This window comes from Macaca thibetana, chromosome 1, assembly GCF_024542745.1.
Source record: "Macaca thibetana thibetana isolate TM-01 chromosome 1, ASM2454274v1, whole genome shotgun sequence".
Classification (NCBI taxonomy): domain Eukaryota; kingdom Metazoa; phylum Chordata; class Mammalia; order Primates; family Cercopithecidae; genus Macaca; species Macaca thibetana.
The window spans coordinates 50,333,844-50,350,638 of NC_065578.1; the positions used below are offsets into that span (position 1 = coordinate 50,333,844).

The 16,795-nt window shown below is 38.8% G+C and overlaps 1 protein-coding gene across 3 annotated transcripts in view; it reads left to right on the top strand.

The window, feature by feature from the left end:
* C1H1orf185 (chromosome 1 C1orf185 homolog) overlaps window positions 1-8,427 on the top strand; it is a 49,463-nt gene extending 41,036 nt beyond the window's left edge. For 2 of the 3 annotated variants that reach the window (XM_050802440.1, XM_050802451.1), the window contains exons 4-5: window positions 6,312-6,348; window positions 8,049-8,427. In XM_050802440.1, the coding sequence (XP_050658397.1) occupies window positions 6,312-6,348; window positions 8,049-8,353 (342 nt within the window). In that variant the 3' untranslated portion in view covers window positions 8,354-8,427. The remainder of the gene's footprint in view (window positions 1-6,311; window positions 6,349-8,048) is intronic. The other variant, XM_050802461.1, reaches the window with a different exon arrangement.
* Window positions 8,428-16,795: the final 8,368 nt, after the last annotated feature.

Genomic DNA, 16,795 nt, shown 5'->3' on the forward strand with positions numbered 1-16,795 from the left:
TTGTTTTTTGAATGTCTGTTAGGCTCAAATAGTCTTGGATTTAAACTGCCCTTGCAGGAAAATATTTAACTATTAAATCTATTACTTCACAGTGTTGTGTGACAAGGACAATTATTTGGGTGAAATACAATATAAATGGTGCCCCCTAGAGTTGCTATTGTTGTCTTAGATTTTCATTATTTTTTTAAAACTTGTACAAACCATTATCGTCATTTTTGTATTTTTCTCAGTAACACACAAACCCAAACTCTTAGTGTGTTATAACAACAAAGGTTTATTTCTCACATTACATATCATTTGTGGGTCAGCATTGGCTCTACTTGGCAAGTTCTTTTCATTCTGGTATCCAAGCTGAAGGGATAGTCTCTATCCTAGAACATCCTTTCCTTGTGACAGAAGAGAGATGTGGAACCACAGTGTTGGCCCTTAAAGCTTCTATCTAGTCACTTCTGCTCATATTTTATTGGCCAAAGTAAATTTCTTAGTCAAGCTTGATGTCAGTGATACAAAAAAAGTATAATTAGCTCACTGAGAATGGCAAATAATTAGCAGCAGTAACGCGCTCTTCTACATACAGGTACCATACAGTCAATGTTTACTTAGATTTACCAACAACTTGATCACTTTCATTGTCTTTCATGCCTTCAACATCAAAACTGTTATTCTGGGATGACTTTTCTTTTTGTGCAAATTACATCCTTCAGAATTTATTTTAGCGGGTATCTTTTGTTTCCAAACTCACTTGGTTTTGGTCATCTGAAAATGACCTTTTTTATTCTCCTTCTTTCAATGGATTATAGGTTGACACTCCTTTTCTTTTAGTAGAGGGAAAATATGCCTTCTGGCTTTCATCGTTGCCACTGAAATAATACTAGCAGTCTAATTATAGTTCATTTTTGTTCAGTTTTTCTAATGTGTATCTTAGGTTTAGATTGCTTTATTTATGTTTAATGTTGGTTGTGATTTGTTTGGCTCTTTGCATCTGTGGATTTTTGCCTTTTTCAATTGTGTGGAACCGGTATCATTTATTCTCCACATGGTTGGTATAATTCACTAGTCATCTAGAGTGTCCTTTATGGAACAGTTTTTAGCCATGAATGCAAATTCTTTGGTAGACATAGGGCTATTCATATTACTATCTCTCCTTGAATGAGTTTTGGTAATTTGTGCCTTTCAAGGGATTTTCCACTTCATCTAAGTTGTCTAATTATTGGCATAAAGTTGTTCATGATATTCCTTTATTACTTATTTAATGTATCTGGTACCTGTAGAGATATTCTCTTGCTCACTTCTGATATTTATTTGTGTTTTCTCCCTTTTTCCCCCCTAATTGTTCTGGCTAGAGTTTTATCAATTTTGTTAATATTTTCAAAGAACTATATACTTGTTTTATTGATTTTCTTTGTTGTTTTCTGTTTTATTGATTTCTGCTCTAGTTGCATTATTTCTGAGCTCAGACTTTTGATAGGTTAGCCCCATCCAATTCAAAGGAATCAGTGATCAGACTCACCCAAAGTAAATTATTGTATCTCAGTAAGGAGAAATGGAGAAGAGAACACAAATATTTAAAGGAAATAAATTTTCCTCTAGAAAACTAGAGAAATGGGAAGAATTCTACTGAAGTTTTGCTATGTTCAACAGACGTGTACAGTGATATTAAGAAGAGATAAGGCCAGGGATGGTGGCTCATGTCTATAACCCTCGTACTTTGGGAGGCCAAAACAGCAGGATCACTTAAGCCCAAGAGTTAAAGACTAGCCTTGGCAACACAGACAGACTCCATCTCTACACCTCCAAAAAAAATTAGCTGAGTGTGGAGGCACATGCGTATGGTTCTAGCCACTTGGGAGGCTGAGGTGGGAGGATCAGCTTAAGCATAGGAGGTTGAGGCTGCCATGAGCCCGTGATTGCACCACTGCATTCCAGCCTAGACGAGACAGTGAAACCCCATCTTAAAAAAAAAAAATCAAGTACTTGTAATTATCCCTGAAGTACTCCAAACTTTAGAGGTTGAGCACTAGTCAGTGTGGTAGAAAGAGAACCAAGAGGTGTCCCAAAAGCCTAGTGAAGAAGGTGTTTAAGAGGTGGGAGTTATGAACTGTGTCAAATGGGTGTATGTATGTGTATATTTTTTCTGAACCACTTGAAAGTAGAATGCATATTCTTTTCCTTCATTCCTTAATACTTCAGTGTACATACTAAGAACAAAGACACTGTCTCATATTATTATAGCTTAGTTTTCAAATTAGGGAAATTTAATATTGATTCAAATACTCTCATATATATATATATATATATATATATATATATATATATATATATCTTTTGAAACGGAGTATCTCTCTGTTGCCCAGGCTGGAGTGCAGTGGCACAATCTAGGCTCACTGCAACCTCCGCCTCCCGGGTTCAAGCGATTCTCCTGCCTCAGCCTCTGAAGTAGCTGTGATTACAGGCATGTGCCACCAGGCCCAGCTAATTTTTGTATTTTTAGTAGAGACAGGGTTTCACCATGTTGGCCAGTCTGGTCTCGAATTCCAGACCTCAAGTGATCTGCCTGCTTCAGCCTCCCAAAGTGCAAGTGCGGGATTACAGGTGTGAGCCACTGCGCCCAGCCCAAATACGCTCTTATATTTTTGTAGCTTAGTTTTCAAATTGGGGAAATTTAATATTGATTCAATGTTTTCATAAAATCTAAAATCCATATTCCATTTTTGTCTGTTATCCCAATCATGTCCTTTACAGAATTGTTTCCCTTTAGTACAGGATCCAGCCCAGAATCACATTTGCATTTAGTTGTCATGTCTCTTCAGTCTTCCTTATTTAGGGACAATTCCTCAGCCTTTCTTTGTCTTTCATGATATTGGCATTTTTGAACAATCCACAACAGTTATTTTATACATAATAGGTGGCTCCTCAATTTGGCTTTTCCTTGTGATCAGATTTAGTTTATCACATCTGAAGGCATACAGTGTTTATCTGTGGATTTTTGCCTTTTTCAATTGTCTATAGAATTGGTATAAATTATTCATCAAATGGTTGGTATAATTCACCAGTGAAGTCATCTAGAGTTTCCACTGTGGAACAGTTTTTAGCTATGAATTCAATTTCTTTGGTAGATGTAGGGCTATTCATGTTACTATCGCTCCTTGAATGAGTTTTGGTAATTTGTGCCTTTCAAGGGATTTTCCACACCATCTAAGTTGTCTAATTTATTGGTATAAAGTTGTTCATAATATGCCCTTATTATTTATTTAATGTACCTGGTAGCTATAGTGATATTCTCTGGTTCACTCCTGCTATTATTTTTTGTTTTTTTATTTTTGTTTTTAGGCAGAGTCACTCTGTGGCCCAGGCTTGAGTGGCATGGTGCAATCTTGGCTCACTGCAACCTCCACCTCCCAGATTCTCATGCCTCAGCCTCCCAAGTAGCTGGGATTACAGGTGTGCACCATCATGCCTGGCTAATTTTTGTATTTTTAGTAGAGATGGGGCTTCACCGTGTTGGCCAGGCTGGTCTCAAAACTCCTGGCCTCAGGTAATCCACCTGCCTCAGCCTCCCAAAGTACTAGGATTACAGGTGTGAGCCACCGTGCCAGCCTCACTCCTGAGTATTATTAATTAGAGATTATAGATTGATCGCACAATCAAGATGTTTGTTTTTTGTTTTTGCCACACTGTATTATTCCTATATTTTACCTTTGCGATAAATAAACGACCTGTGTGAAGACACTTTGAAACCACACAGATATCCTTCTCTTTGTCAAACTTTACTCTCTAGCTATAAAAATTATTTGTGCCTGAGTAAATCTTAACTAAACTGTAGCAAAATGGTGATTTTCCAGCTCTGCCATTCCCATCCACAATTGTCATTTAGCATTCTGTGAATGTAAGGAAGCAGCTGTCCCTTCTCTGTCGTTTTATTACCACTATGGATTTGTGGATTTCTATTTCATTCAGTAGATTATAATCCATCACTACTGTTATTTAGATGCCCAAATTTTCCCAAATCTAGTTAGTAGGTACGGCTTCAAGATTGTTCTTCTGTCTTTTTGATACATTCCCACCATTTTCTGAATTTTTTCATAACTACTGATATATAGCATCATTTTTAACAGTTGAAAGAATATACATTGTATTAATATCTATGTATCATAATGCATTTAGCTATTTCCTTACTCTTGGGATTTTTTAATAATTAATTAATTAATTAATTATTTTGAGACAAGGCCCTGCTTTGTCACCCAGGCTGGAATGTAGTGGCACGATCATGGCTCACTGCAGGCATGACTTTCTGGGCTCAAGAGATCCTTGCGCCTCAACCCCCAGAGTAGCTGGCTCTACAGGCATGCACCATCATGCCCGGCTAATTTTTGTATTTTTGTAGAGATGGGGTTTTATTATGTTGCCCAGGCTGGTCTCTAACTCCTGGGCTCAAGGGATCCACCCATCATGGCCTCCCAAAGTGCTAGGATTACAGGCGTGAGCCACTGCACCCAGCCATATGCTTGGGATTTGAAATTGCAGGTTTTAAAAAACAGTGTTGGGTGAATATTCTGGTAGCTGAATGTTTATACAAAACCTAAATTATTTACTTGGCATAATAAATTTCTAGAAGTGGGTTTATTAAGTTTCACTAAAAAAAATTCTACCTGTGTACATGTAGCAGTATATAAGAATGCCCATTTGTCATTCCCTTATTTTGGGTAGAATTTTAATCAGTCTAGGGCCTTAGTCTTTGGTTCCCAGATCAGCAATATCAACATTACCTAGGTAAGCCTATTAGAAGTGCAGACTCTTATACTCCAACCCAGACCTACCGAGTCAGAATCTGCATTTTAACAAGCTCCCAGGGTAATCTGTCAGCACATCAAACTCTGAGAAGGAATATTCTAAAGTAATTTATACAGGAGTCACAGAATGAATTGGTCTTAAATCTAGACAAGGTAAGGTCAGGAAGCCCATACTGGCATTTGTTAATAAAAGGTGAAAGTGACAAAGAATTAAAGTTGGCTTTGTAAAAAGTGCTGGTTGGGTGCAGCGGCTCATGCCTGTAATTCCCAGCACTTTGGGAGGCTACGGTGGGAGAATCACTTGAGCTAGGAGTTTGAGACCAGCCTGGGCAACAAAGTGAGACCCCACCTGTACAAAAAATTTAAAAAATTAACCAGACATGGTGGGCATGCACCTGTTGTTCCAGCTACTCAGGAGGCTGAGGCAGGAAGATCACTTGGGCCCAGGAACTTGAGGCTGCAGTGAGCTGTGATCATGCCGCTGCACCCCAGCCTGGGTGACAGAATGAGACCCTGTCTCAAAAAAAAAAAAAAGAGGTTTATTCTAATAAAATGAATATAAGTATCCCAAATAAGCTTTTTTGGGAGACAGGCAAATGCAGATCAGCACAGAGCACTGACACATTTTCTCCCACAACATAAGACATGAAATGTCTCCAGCTTCATCTTCACTCACTCCATCCCAAACGCTCTATGCTTTAGCCTATTGTTTATCTAGTGATCTAAGAAAAACCTGAATTAGAATCACTTGCAGAATGTGTTACAATGCATATTCCCAACCCCATTTCTAGAGAATCTGTTTCAGAAGAGTCTGATATTATAATCAAGAATCAGAATTTTAACATGCACATCAGGTAATTCTAATGCCCTAAAGTTTGAGAACTACTACACCACTACAATTCCCAGAACATATCTGGAATATATTGTTTAAACAATGTTTTATTTGTGATAAAAAAATATTCCCAAGCCAGGCATGGTGGCGCGCACCTGTAGTCCAGCTACTCAGGAGGCTGTGACAGGAAGATCGCTTGAGCCCAGGAGTTCGAGGCTGCAGTGAGCTATGATCATGCCACTGCACTCCAGACTGGGTGACAGAGCAAGTCTCTGTCTCTAAAAAAATAAAAATAATATTCCTATTTCTATAAAGACCTTCAACCAGAATTCACTTTTTTGTTATTATTGCTGTTAGTTCATTAAACAAGTCTAGGGATTCTAATGATTTTTTAGCCTCCTCTAGTTCTGACCAGGTTGCTGAGGATGGAGAGAACGAATCCTATTTGAACTGTTATTCCTTATCCTGAAGACCGCCTCTTTGGACCAATCCAAATTCATTTCAGATGATACTTCAACTTTTTCTTTTCTCTCAATATATTTTGGTGAAAGAAATTCTTACTGTGGAAAGAAACATTTTCCATTAAAAAATTATAATGTCAAAATGTGTTACTCTTATATAAAATATATGAAAGAACTTATATAAAAACTACTCTGATTTTAAAATACAAATAACTTTTTTTAATGTAGGAGGAGCAAAGAAAAAAGGAAGCAGCACATATAAAAGGTATTTTTTCTCAATAATTTATTAGAAGAAATCTTAATGAACTTTAGCAATTCACATCTTGAAGAATCAAGAGGTTATCCTAAATGTCATTTAAGTATCTTAATGGTATGAAATGTAAGGGAAGCATTATTATTATGTAAAAGGGCATAAATTTTTTAGAAAAAATGAAACTTGCAATATCATATCTTAAACTAAAATGTGAGGTTTTAATTTTTATCTCTTATTTGTACCCAAAGTTACCATAGTCAATGTCTAACAGTAATGCTTGAGGATAAAAAGATATTGCATATCACATCTTAGTACCTCAAAACATTACCTCCTACGTAAGTTTAGAGATGCTGAATATAAAAGATAACAAGATATTTTACAGAGCTTTAAAAATGTAGAAAATACAAAAGTTAATATGTTTAGACCGGGCGTGGTGGCTCATGCCTGTAATCCCAGCACTTTGGGAGGCCGAGGTGGGCAGATCACTTAAGGCCAGGAGTTCAAGACCAGCCTGGCCAATACGGTGAAACTCTGTCTCTACTAAAAATACAAAAATTAGCTGGGTGTGGTGGTGCAGGCCTGTAATCCCAGCTACTTGGGAGGCTGGGTCAGGAGAATCGCTTGAACCTGGGAGGCGGAGGTTGCAGTGAGTCAAGACTATGCCAATGCACTCCAGCCTGGGTGACAGAGCAAGACTCTGTCTCAAAGAAAAAAAAAAAAGATATGTTTGCAAGAATGGCCTTATACAGAAGTTTTTTAAAAAGAAAAGTTAATATGTGAAGTGTTATAAAAGGTATTATAGAATATTTTATAGATATTGTATTTTCTAAAACAGCATATCTTAATGGCAAATGTGCAGCCTAAATATTATAATGGGAAAAGCATGAGACAAAGAATGAGAATCTAGGCTAAAATCTATTTTGTATCTGATCTGTAATGGGTCATTTATCTAAGTCTGTTTATTATTTTCATGAAGTGGTGCTAACAGTAACTACCTTGAAGAATTATTAAGAGTATAAATAAGACATAGAAGTATATCAAAATGCTTTGTAAATTGAAAGTCTCTACAGGAAGGTTTGTTACTATTATTGGTATAAAGCCAATTCATACACCCTTCCCAATGCAGACCAAGTATTTTCTAATACATGCCTAAGGAGGCATGTACTTTTCTTTTTTGATGTTGAGTTGTCCTTATTTTAAAATGAAACAAATTAGTTATAAAATCCTTTGCTCCAAGTAGAAACCATGTATCTTACAAATGGTTTTTACTTGGTTTTGAGTTTTAAAGATTACTGTAGTAGTTATTTCTAATATCATAAATAATTATTTCTTCCTCAGAAAGTTGAATTTGTAATGCAATATTTACACAGATTGAGTAAGCAATAAATGATAGTTTATTAGTTATACCAGTATTGTTAAAATTTATTTTTAAAACAAGGCAATCAGTCTTTTCTGATTTTAAGGAACATTTTGAAACATTTCTAGCCTAATTAGTCTTTTTCTGTTTAAGCAGGTTGATTTCATTTAGAATAGTCTTTTCTATTCTTGATTATCATGAAAATATTGCTAATTCCTAATTACATATAACACTGTGTGGATGATGATAGCAACTATTTCTTTATAGCATTATCCTGCCCATTCTGACATTGTCCTTATAATTAAGAGTTGGCTCATGAATATATAATATTCATAGTAAATCTATGTTTTTACAGCAATTAAAGACCATTCTAAAGATGAATCCCGCCTTGCAACAAAAAGTGTCATTTGTGATCCCTCAGAGACCAGCTCTGCAACAAATCGCAGCAATGTTACATTAAGCTTATCAACATTGCCATCTGAGTCTTATTACAGCCGAAGTGTAGAAGCAGCTGATGACTGGTTTTCTGATGATTCTCTAGTGAAAAGGAACTCTCCAATGCCTTCTCTCGGGGAACCTCTAATGGAAAAAGTATTTGCATACCTGTCAACCATTTCATTAGAAGAGGGTGCTGAAAATGTACTGAATGACACTTTATAATGATCAAAAAGATGACCACATTAAGGGAAAATGTTCATGAAGAAACACAGAGGTTGAAATACAAAACTTTCCACGTAATACGGAATGACTTTTTTCTTTTGAAACCTTGTATACACTGAAATCGGGTAAAGTTGAAACTGAATTATCAGCTTCTGAGTCTCTTAACATGTCCATACTAATATTACTTTTTTTCTTCTTTACAATAGAGTGGCTCTACTTCCCTTACTGGTTCTTATTTCTAGAAACAAAATTAGGAAGAACTAGAGTGATGTCATGAACATTAAGCTTAACTCTCATCCAAAGACGTATTAAGTAAAATGAGTGTATGTCAACAAATAAGAGAAAAATATTTAAAATTTTTCAGCACAAAAATAATATATACTTTTTTCTTTGAGACTGAGTCTCGCTCTATTGCCCAGGCTAGAGTGCAGTGGCGTGATCTGCAACCTCTGCTTCCAGGGTTCAAGCAATTCTCCTGCTTCAGCCTCCTGAGTAGCTGGGATTACAGGCGCCTACCACGACACCCAGCTAATTTTTGTATTTTTAGTAGAGATGAGGTTTCACCATGTTGGCCAGGCTAGTCTAGAACTCCTGACCTCAAGTGATTCACCTGCCTCGGCCTCCCAAAGTGCTGGGATTACAGGCATGAGCCACCACGCCTGGCCAGAAAAAATATATATTTTTGAATAAAATATCCACAGCACTTCCTTATACTTTTGATGTTTTCAGTTTTATTTCGATGTGGGTAGGGCTGGGTGGAATATATTAGTTTTTCTGAATTTAAAACACATAAATTACTTATAATTCAAATATTACCATGTTATGCTTTTAGTAAGCAGTATAATTTTGCTCCTGTAAGATAGCTTGAAATGCTGAATCCAGAAAATAGACCAGGCACAGTGGCTCATGCCTGTAGTCCCAGCAGTTTAGGAGGCTGAGGTGGGCAGATTGCTTGAGCCCAGGACTTTGAGACCAGACTGGACAACATAGTGAGACCCTGTCTCTTCAGAAAATGCAAAAATTAGCCTGGTGTGGTTGCACATGCCTGTAGTCCCAGCTACTTGGGAGGCTAAGGTGGGAGGACCATTTGACCCCTTGAAGGTTGAGGCTGCAATGAGTGGAGAATATGCCACTGCACTCCAGCAGCCTGGGCAACAAAGTAAGACCCTGCCTCAAAAAAAAAAAAAAAAGAATTCAGAAAATAATTTTCTTTTTCCTTTCCTATCTCTATTTCTCAGAATGTTCCTCACCCTCACCCTACTATGATAAAAATGCTTACAGGCACCTCACTCACGCTAGATGATTTAGAGTTTCTCTCCAGTCTATAAGACCCTTGGTCAAATTTCTATTTACAGTTCTGAGGGATGTCTGACACTTACTATGTAATCTTTTCTTTTCTTTTTCTTCCTAAACATTCTCCATGTAATTAATATTTTTCCTCCCCTTGGGAAAAAATGACTCATTAACAAGCATATTAGCTTTTGTGCTTAAATTACCCATACTAAGACCTATTCATACCTTCCTGAGAGATAAATCATACCTCCTACAATAAATGCAAAGAACTCTCCCTCAAATACGTTTATAGCATTACCCAGGCCTGTCATTCCTATTCCAAGGGCAATCGTAAAAGGAGTTAGAACTGCTCTCTCTTTTGAAGCACCTGGTCATTTTCACACAGTGTGCTGTGGGTTCCAGCACATCTACAGCTATCCTCACCAAAATCTAAGTAAGTTCAAGCTCTATAAGAGGCAGTAAAAACAAAAATTGTAATTGTCCTCTGTCTCTTGGTGTCCTGAAACTTCTGTTTTACTTCCAATCCCAGAGAAGGGAGTTATTTCTAATTTTGATGATGTCCTAAAACTTCCCTAGGAATTTGGGGTTGGAGGTAAGAGATTCTGGCTTTCATCTGACTCTTCTCTGGAATAGAGGAAATACAAACTGGGGAGTTATGGGTTGCCATTCCTACCATGTGGCTTAGGAAGGGAAAATAAACAAAAACACCAAATATGCAGTGAGGGGGCAATGAAACATTTGCAAAGTGAAAACTGGAGACGAGAGATTAGAAGAGTGTGATTTCTGACTTTCTAACAATGCTCTCTTCCCTTGTCCCAGCCCTTCATGAAGTATGGCTATAATGCCTACTCTTGGCTTGGTAGGGTATTCTTGTATCCTAATTATAAAATCTCCTTTTTGCTTAAGCTAGCAAGATTCGATTTGTATTACTGGCCACAGTCTCTAAGGCCTCGCTTCAGCTGTTGTTCTTTGCTTTGTTAAGGTATCCTTGTAATTTTATAAGAAATCCCCCTTTTGGCATAAACTAGAAAGACCTTTGTTTCTATTACTATAATCAAAGCATCCTGCCTGACCAAATTCTTGTTTATATTACAAATTATAAATAGATTTATGCATATAAAGTAATTGTTATTCCATAATAATATAATAAATTGAATTTCTTTCTTTTTTCTTTTTTTTTTTTTTTTTTTTTTTTTTTTTTTGAGACAGAGTCTCACTGTGTCACCCAGGCTGCAGTGCAATGGCGCGATCTCGGCTCATTGCAACCTCCGCCTCCTGGGTTCAAGCAATTCTCCTGCCTCTGCCTCCTGAGTAGCTGGGACTACAGACATGTGCCAACACATCCAGCTAATTTTTGTATTTTTAATAGAGACTGGGTTTCACCATGTTGGCCAGGCTGGTCTTGAACTCCTGACCTCAAGTGATCCACCCACCTCGGCCTCCCAAAGTGCTGGGATTACAGGTGTGAGTCACCACACCAGGCCATAAATGGAATGTATTTCTTAAAAACTTAACACATTTACTCATTTATTAAAATCTTACTCCATATCATAGGTATATACACTGTTCTATTTGAAAAGTCCTGTGAACAATACTTATGAAATTATGCCAGTCTAGAGTAATCTCATTTTCAAGAACTATAAAGGATCTGAGATTTCACTCTTTATGCAAGCTGACAAGGTATCCTGCAACAGTTTTATGTCTTTTGGGTTAGAAACAAGGGGCAGCTTATTGTTCATAGCAATAACAGTAATCAGAGTATCATCATTTTTGACATCCTTTTGCATTATTTCCTGGGCCCGCAGTTCCTGCAGGCTGGTGTGAAAGAGGGTCAAGATAATGCCTGCACCAACAGTGGGTTGCATTACAAGAAGGAGTTTAGGGAACCAAATATTTTCAAATGGACGGTAATGCATACATGCCCTTTGTACCAGAGGGAGCCACTGTCTCTCTCTTCCAGGGTTCACTATATGAACATCCTTGAAAAGATAATTTGGAACATAGGCAGTCTGTTTCTGCTCACAGACATGCAGGCATGTAAGAGACCCACAGTTGACACTGACATGGGGTATTAATTACAGATTTTTTGATTACATATACCTGAAAAGCAACTCGAATTGGCTTGAGGAGAAAAGTTTTGTTTCGTAAACAGAATCCAAATAATGTTTGAACAATTAAATGTAGGAAGTACAAGGTTGTAACTGGGTCTCAGGAACAGGTGTAACAGGTTCAAATTCCATCAGGACTTTCCCTATTTCTACCAGTCAGGGTTCAGTGAGGGAAGAACTACTTTTAGGATTGGGGTAAGAGATTTATTACTGGAATTATTATATCTTACACAATTGTAAGAGGAGCCAAGGAAGTGAAGTTTAGGGAGAGAAATTGGAGAATCAGAGGAGTCACCAGCAAGGTAATCTGAAACTCTGACCAAGAGATCTTTTGAAAATAAATAAATAAATAAAAATAAAAAGTAAAACTTTTTTTTAAAAGTGAATAACTAGAGAAACCACTTTGTCCAACTGCCACAGTAAGACTGTAGAGGAAAGGCTTGTAGGAATATCTACAGGAAGCTGTGCCTCAGCAGCAACTGCCTTTGGGTGTACAATGTAGTTCCATGTTTCCTAGCCTGGAAATATGGGATAACATTTAAAAATGTATTTTATTTTTATTTATTTATTTTATTTCTATTTTTTGAGATGGAGTCTCGCTGTCGCCCAGGCTGGAGTGCAGTGGCACGGTCTTGGCTCACTGCAACCTCCACCTCCTGGGTTCAAGCAATTCTTTGCCTCAGCCTCCCACATAGCTGGGATTACAGGCACCAGCCACCACGCCCGGATAATTTTTTTTGTATTTTTAGTAGAGATGGGGTTTCACCATCTTGGCCAGGCTGTTCTCAAACTCCTGACCTCATGAGCCACCTGCCTCAGCCTCCCAAAGTGCTGGGATTACAGGTGTGAGCCACTGCGTCCAGCCTATTTTATTTTCATTTTATTTTATTTTATTGAGACAGAGTCACACTATTCTACTTGGGTTACAATTTAATTCCTGGACTCAAGCAACCTGCCTCAGCCTCCCAAGTAGCTGGGACCACAGGAGCACGTCACTGCACCCAGCTTGCAACTGCCTTTGACTGTGCTGCCAAGCATCTGGTGGCAGACCCAGGGCCACTGTTTGCCCACAGGATCAGCAGTTGGGAGGGAGAACTGCACTCTGAAAAGAACTGGACATAGGGCAGAGGAGTGAGGACAAACTGGAATCCACTGGCCTCTCTATAGTGTGTTTCCACATCTGAGCAGATTACCTTCACAGAATAATGGCCTCTGCTTAGATTTTGCTTTCTAAATATTGCACAAATTCCTCTTTAGGCCATCTTCAGCCAAGAAGTATACATAGAAAAAGATTCTGAGGAACATAATTCTAGCTTAACTAAGTTAATACAGTACAAACCACAGTCTACCCATTATCAATTTAGCATTCACTTACTTTTTTTTTTTTTTTTTTGAGATGGAGTCTTACTCTGCTGCCCAGGCTAGAGTAGAGTGGCACGATCTCGGCTCACTGCAACCTCCACATCCCAGGTTCAAGTGTTTCTCCTGCCTCAGACTCCCAAGTAGCTGAGATTACAGGCACAGGCCACCACACCTGGCTAATTGTTGTATTTTTAGAAGAGATAGGGTTTCACCATGTTGGCCAGGCTGGTCTTGAACTCCTGACCTCAGGTGATCCACCAGCCTTGGCCTCCCAAAGTGCTGGGATTACAAGTGTGAGTCACTGTACCCAACCTTATTTACACTTTAACCATACTTAAAACCTCCAAATAAAAACAATAGCGGAGTGATGTTGACAAGATATCCCTCCATAGCAACAGTAAGTTAACAGGCATCCACAGACAAAAGTGCCTTTGTTAAGCTTTGGGATCCAGATAGGAGTTTGTGAAACGCTGATGCAGCCCAAGACCAAGAGGGCCTTTTCTTTTTTTTCTTTGAGACAGAGTCTCACTCTGCTACCCAGGCTGGAGTGCAGTGGCATGATCACAGCTCACTGCAGCCTCAAACTCCTGGGTTCAAGCAATCCTCCTATCTCAGCCTCTTAAGTAGCTAGGCTATGATGTGTTCCACCATGACCAGCTAATTTTTTTATTTTTTTGTAGAGACAGGGTCTCCCTTTGTTTCTAGGCTGGTCTTGAATTCCTGGGCTCAAGCAAGCCTCCCAAAGTGCTGAGATTACAGGTATGAGCAACTGCACCCGGCCTAAAGAGGACCTTTTGAGAGGGCAGAATCGCCCTTGTTGGCCCATCTGGAAATGACCCATTTTCCCTATTGACTCAGCTCTGAGTCATGTTTGGCCCTAGTCCTGCTACTAGACCCATTAACCCAGGGACCTTGGAGGAGTCACACCTATTTATGCTTCAGGGTGACAGACCTGCTGACCTCAGTCCCCACCGTGTACACAAATGGCTCTGAAACTTGACTGTAGCCCCTCTCAGCAGTGGTCAGAAATCAGAAGTGGCATAGGGTCCCAGAAGGAGACATACCCACCTGAGTCCCCAGAGCCACTTTGCCAACCTCAGTTCCACAGGAGACTCTGAAATAGTGGTGACACTTGGCTCCAGCACCTCCCAATAATGGTCAGAGATTGGTACTGCTTATGGCACAGGAACCCAGAGAGAGATGTGCCTGTCTGAGTCTGTGGAAAAGGCTTGCTGACCTCTGTCTGGCTGTGGACACTGAAATACCCCTGTGACTTCATTCTGTTCTCTCTCAGCCGTGGACCAGGATAGTACTGCCTGCCAAGAGACCTAGTAAGTGACCCAGCAGGAAGTTTCCCAGGGACACAGAGGAAGCCATACATGGCTGTACACCTAGCATCAGGCCCACTGTCTGTAAACCCTGAAGTGGATCTTCATCCCAGCACAAGCCCTGTGGAATAAGGTCCTAGAGACATTCTAATATCCTCAGGGACCCAGAAAGGATCCATACCCACTAGAGCTCCTGGTAACAGGCCTGCCATCTGCAGCCTCACTGCAGACACAGAAGCAACCATGTGACCCAGCTCCAACCCCATTTGACCATGATCCCAGAGGCAATCTTATTAATTTGAGAGCCTAATAGGAGAAGTTCTTAACCTACTGAAACCAATCTATAAAGACTAGAACTGGTGCTTTTGCCTTCAAATGCAGACACCAAAGCAAACTATATGGATAATGAAGAATCAGGCACACATAACACCACCAAAAGAAGCTAATAAAGCTCCAGCAACTGAACTGAAATGAATGAAGATCTACAAATTGCCTGAAAGAGAATTCAAAATAATTAAATGAGCATAATGAGATGTAAGAAAATTCAGTTATACAACTAAATAAAATTAGGAAAACATTACATGGACAAAATGAGACTTTAATAAAGAAATAGTAACCATGAAAAAGGAACCTAACAATTCCAGGAGCTGAAGGATACAATAAAGAAAAGTGTAATAGAGAGCTTCAATAGCAGACTCAAACATGCAGAATAAACAGTTAGAAAACTCAAAGACAGGACGTTCAATATTAACCAATTAGAGGAATAACAACAACAAAAGGAATGAAGAAAGCATCGGGAACCTCAGAGACACCCTCAAGTGTATGAATGCACAGATTTTGAGAATCCAAGAAGGAGAAAGAGGCCTGTCTGAAACTCCCCAAATCTTGGGAAGGAGATGAGCATCTGGATTCATGAAGCTCAAAGAACCCCAAGAAAGATAAACCCAAAGAAGAATACGCTGAGGAATAGTACAGTCAAATTGTCAAGAATTACAGAGAATTCTGAAACTAGCAAAAGAAAATAAACTTATACAAGGGAAACTCCATAAGGCTAACAGACTTCTCAGCATAGACTTGCAAGCCAGGAGGGAGGGGATTGATACATTCAAGGTGCTGAAAGAAACAACATCTGGCCATGAATACTATAACCAGCAAAGCTATCCTTCAGAAATAAAGGAAACGTAAAACTTTCCTAGACAAAGAAAAGCTGAGGGAATTTATCACCACTAGACCAGCCTTAAAAGAATTGCTAAATGGAGTTATTTGAGTTAAAACAAAGGATGCTTGTTAACAAATTGAAAACATATGGGCTGGGCACTCATACTTGTAATCCCAGCTCTTTGGGAGGCCAAGGCGGGTGAACCACCTGAAGTCGGGAGTTTGAGACCAGCTTGGCCAACATGGTGAAATGCTGTTCCCACTAAAAATACAAAAATTAGCTAGGCGTGGAGGTGCGCCTGTAATCCCAGCTACTTGGGAGGCTGAGGCAGGAAAATCATTTGAATCTGGGAGGCAGAAGTTGCAGTGAGCCAAGATCACACCACTATACTCTAGCCTGGGCAACAGAGCAAAACTCCATCAAAAAAAAAAAAAAAAAAAAAGAAGAAGAAGAAGAAAGAAAGAAAGAAAGAAAAAGAAAACATATGAGAGAAAAAAACTCAATAGTAAATATATAGTCAAGTTCAGAATACTCTAGTACTATAACAGTGGTATGTAAACCATTTTTTAGTTATACTATAAAAGTTAAAAGACAGAAGTATTAAAAAAACTATAGCTAAAATAATTTGTTACTAAATACACAATTTTAAAAGATGTAGTCTGGGTATGGTGGCTCACATCTGTAATCCTAGCACTTTTGGAGGCCAAGGTAGGAGGATTGCTTGAGGCCAGCATTTGAGACTAGCCTGGGCAACATAGTGAGACCCTATATCTACAAAAAAAAAAAAATTCAAAAACAACAAAACAAAACAAAAAAAGATGTAAATTGTGACACTGTTCTGCAGTGGCAGGCATATGCAAACCTACCCCAAATTCCAAAGAAGCTGAGAGGCTGAAGAAAGAGACTGGCATATCCAGTTTCTCAGAAAGAAACATTTAATAGAGTCTTACAAGCAGAAGCCATGTCCCAGCAGCCACAGATGAGATGGTATGAAATGGTGGATCTCCACACCATTACTCTCCAGACCCAGGGCTTATATACCACAGGGAAGGAATGTGTAGGACAATTGAAGTAAACCCCTCAGGGAAAGGCAAGAATGCTATGTGAATCTGCATAAGGGCAAAATTTATGATCGAGGTTGTTTTGACTTAAGGCCAGGATTTACAGTAGTTAAGGCAGAGCTCTTAGAGGC